The sequence below is a fragment of the Lathyrus oleraceus genome, chromosome 2, assembly GCF_024323335.1.
Source record: "Lathyrus oleraceus cultivar Zhongwan6 chromosome 2, CAAS_Psat_ZW6_1.0, whole genome shotgun sequence".
Taxonomy (NCBI): domain Eukaryota; kingdom Viridiplantae; phylum Streptophyta; class Magnoliopsida; order Fabales; family Fabaceae; genus Lathyrus; species Lathyrus oleraceus.
This window is the reverse complement of record NC_066580.1, coordinates 413,852,594-413,855,573: the sequence shown is the minus strand read 5'-3', so window position 1 is coordinate 413,855,573 and position 2,980 is coordinate 413,852,594. Positions and strand designations below refer to the sequence as shown.

At 34.1% G+C, this 2,980-nt stretch overlaps 1 protein-coding gene across 1 annotated transcript; it reads left to right on the top strand.

Moving 5' to 3' along the window:
- Positions 1-403: 403 nt before the first annotated feature.
- On the top strand, positions 404-2,263 carry LOC127119809 (uncharacterized). The gene is made up of 3 exons (XM_051050137.1): positions 404-814; positions 1,450-1,638; positions 1,855-2,263. Exons 1-3 carry the CDS (start codon positions 746-748, stop codon positions 2,056-2,058), a joined length of 462 nt encoding a protein of 153 aa, XP_050906094.1. The 5' UTR covers positions 404-745; the 3' UTR covers positions 2,059-2,263.
- Positions 2,264-2,980: the final 717 nt, after the last annotated feature.

Genomic DNA, 2,980 nt, shown 5'->3' with positions numbered 1-2,980 from the left:
GATATGCATGTTATTTATAGATGAACCATGAAAATGCATGCACCAAAGCACTAGACACCACACACACACGACAATGCATGCGCCAGATGCATGGACACACTCACTAAACCACACATGCATGCTCCAAGAGACATGACGCCTAGATGCAAAGTCATTGGAAGCATGCGCCAACTTCAATAGCGCTCCTCTCTAAGTTAATTGGATGCGCCAGTTCAACTGACGCATCAGTTAAAAAAGATAGTTGTTTTAATATTTTTTTTTTAAAATTTTAGTTATTTTAATATTTTATTTTAAAATGTTGGTTATTTTAAAAAAAAATACTGAAAAATTAATTAGACTAAAGCAACAATACATGATGAAGTAATGCAATATAAATTCTAGTCTAAGTTGATTATAAATTATTATTATTATTATTATTAATTTATTATCATCATTGTTGTTGTTAACGAATGAATGAATCCGCCACACAGCACACAATACAGCACAACAACATCATCCCTCACGCCAAATAAACGATTCCTCTCCTCATCCTCATCCTCCCATCTCTCTCCACAACCAACATCACCTCGTTTCGGGCCAAACTCGACCCGGATCACAACCCGTTTCCTTCAACCACTTCCGCCTTGTTCCAAACAACCAGTATCAAATACTGCAAAAGCTAAATCGACTCTTTCACTAGATAATCACACCACCATTAAAACGATCGTTCATTTCTACTCGTGTATTCGTTTTTGAGCTGGTCAAAATGGTGGGTTTATTCTCGCGATTCACCGTTAAAAAGAGCATGCATCGACGCACGCAAAGTGCCCGCTTGGTAACACTTTCTATCTCTTCCTCATCAAAACTTCATTTACAATCCAAAAATGATTCTGTGGTGTTTCTATTTTTTATTTTATGATAATCACAATTCGTTGAAGCAAGTGTTTGTAAAATCTAAAATGTTTTGACATTGATTTTGTATTGGGATTGGGATCCAATAGTTCTTATGTAGTTGAAGAAAATCAATTAAGTTAAGTGATTATTGATTTATAAATGTTTTCTTGTCTTATGGCTTATTGAGTTCAATTATCTATTGACGTGATTTGCTGTTAGATTGGAAAATTTAGCGAAATTAATGGAATTGGCTTTAGAAATATGGCCATTTTAGGGTAAATAATATAAATAATCTAATTAAGCACTTATAGCATACGTGTTTCTATCATATAAATGCTTTATGTATAAACGGTTTCTATATAAGTTATATGTTGTTGTTTTCTTAAGTGTCTTGGAGAGCTTATGAAAATAAGTTGAAAATAGAAAATAGTTTATGGCCATGTCATGATCATGAGCTGTTTATGTTAGCTCTCCCAAACTGACCCTATGTTTATTTGGTAAGTTATGTGGGTGAGTTTTAGTTTGTGACATGGTTTTATTTCTTGTTGCGTTGTGTGTTGAATTTGTATCACGCAGGAGGAGAGGGATGTACTTCCTGCAAACGCAGAGGCGGCGGCGGCTTCTGTTGCTGCAAGTGCGGCGGCCACTGCAACTTCTCATGGAATTGAAGTGGCTGTGGAATTTAAGCCAGTTGAACATCCGGTTGAGCCTCTTGACAATGATCGACCAGTTCAATGTCCGTTGCCAGAACCATCTATTCTTAATGTATGACGAATATCTGGTTTTCTAATGTTACTATATAATAGCAAAATTGTTTGTTTGAATTTTGAACCGATATATGTTTAAGTCGCTCAGACAGTACTAATTGTATTTTTGTTAACTTGTTATTAATACGGATTACAGCAGAGTGAACTGCTATTAAGTATTAATCGACTGTTACCATTTAGCTTTTGTGATTCTGAAATCTTGTTCAATCATCAGGATGGAAGAATATGGAAAGAGCGAGCATCTGCTACCATGCATAGAAGAGGTGACCTGCCAGTAATGAAAGAAGGGGAATCCCTCGAGCATGAAGGTGGTGGTAATACTCGGCCGCGAAGATCACGTTCTAATCGAATGATCCTACCATCTGTTAGTGCTCCTGAGCATAATCTTCTAAAACTTCTTGAAGAGTCGGGCATCTAAACTGGTATTGTTTTTATGGGTGTATTTTGGTGGCATAAATTTTATCAACTTAAATGTGGAATACAATTTTTTGTCATCCTTTACTAGCTCAATGTTATTTATACCCCCGAATATGCGTATATTCATATGTATAATAATAATAGTAAACAAAAGATTTTTACTTGCTGTTTGATATGATATAATTTGAATTTATACTTTTGGTCCACTGTGAAGTTTGAGCACATTTCCGCCTTCTTTTATAGCGTGTACTCTTGATAAATGTTTCAGTTTACTTAGCCACGCTTGAAAAAATTTGAAACTAGCGTAAGAGTGAAAACTATCGATGTGTTTAAGACATTATTCATGTTGAAATAAATGTTCGTTTTTTCTTTCTGGTATTCTATTGCTTGCTTTTATTGCTGCCAAGCACACAATGCGTTGCAAATTGACAACCATTATAGCCAAGAAATGGTTTGTCAAGCTGTTCATATGATGTATTTGAGTTCTCTTTTCAAAAACTATTTTTAGTCTAAAAAATAATTAAAAAACTGTAAATTTGTTTGGTTAAGTTGTTTTGTAAAAGCCGTTTTTACAGAAAACACTGTTTCTAACTTTATTGTATATGTTTTAAAAACTTCGAAATCAAAATACAATCAAACCAAACAGGGTCTATACTTATTTTGATTCTTCATGTCACATTTCCATTTCCCTCATGATTTTTACAATTCTTCTACCTAACTGTTTGAATCACCCTCTGATTTGTTCAAAACCATGATCACAATCAAATTTAGTGCTTCTGTTAATTGTTACTGAGCAAAATGCAAATTATTATTACCAGAAGTACTTTTCATCTATTAATGATTAACTAAAAGATTGGTGCTTTTAATCAAGTCAATGTATTGACATCACATTAACAGTTTTTTTAAACAAATTGCCAACCACT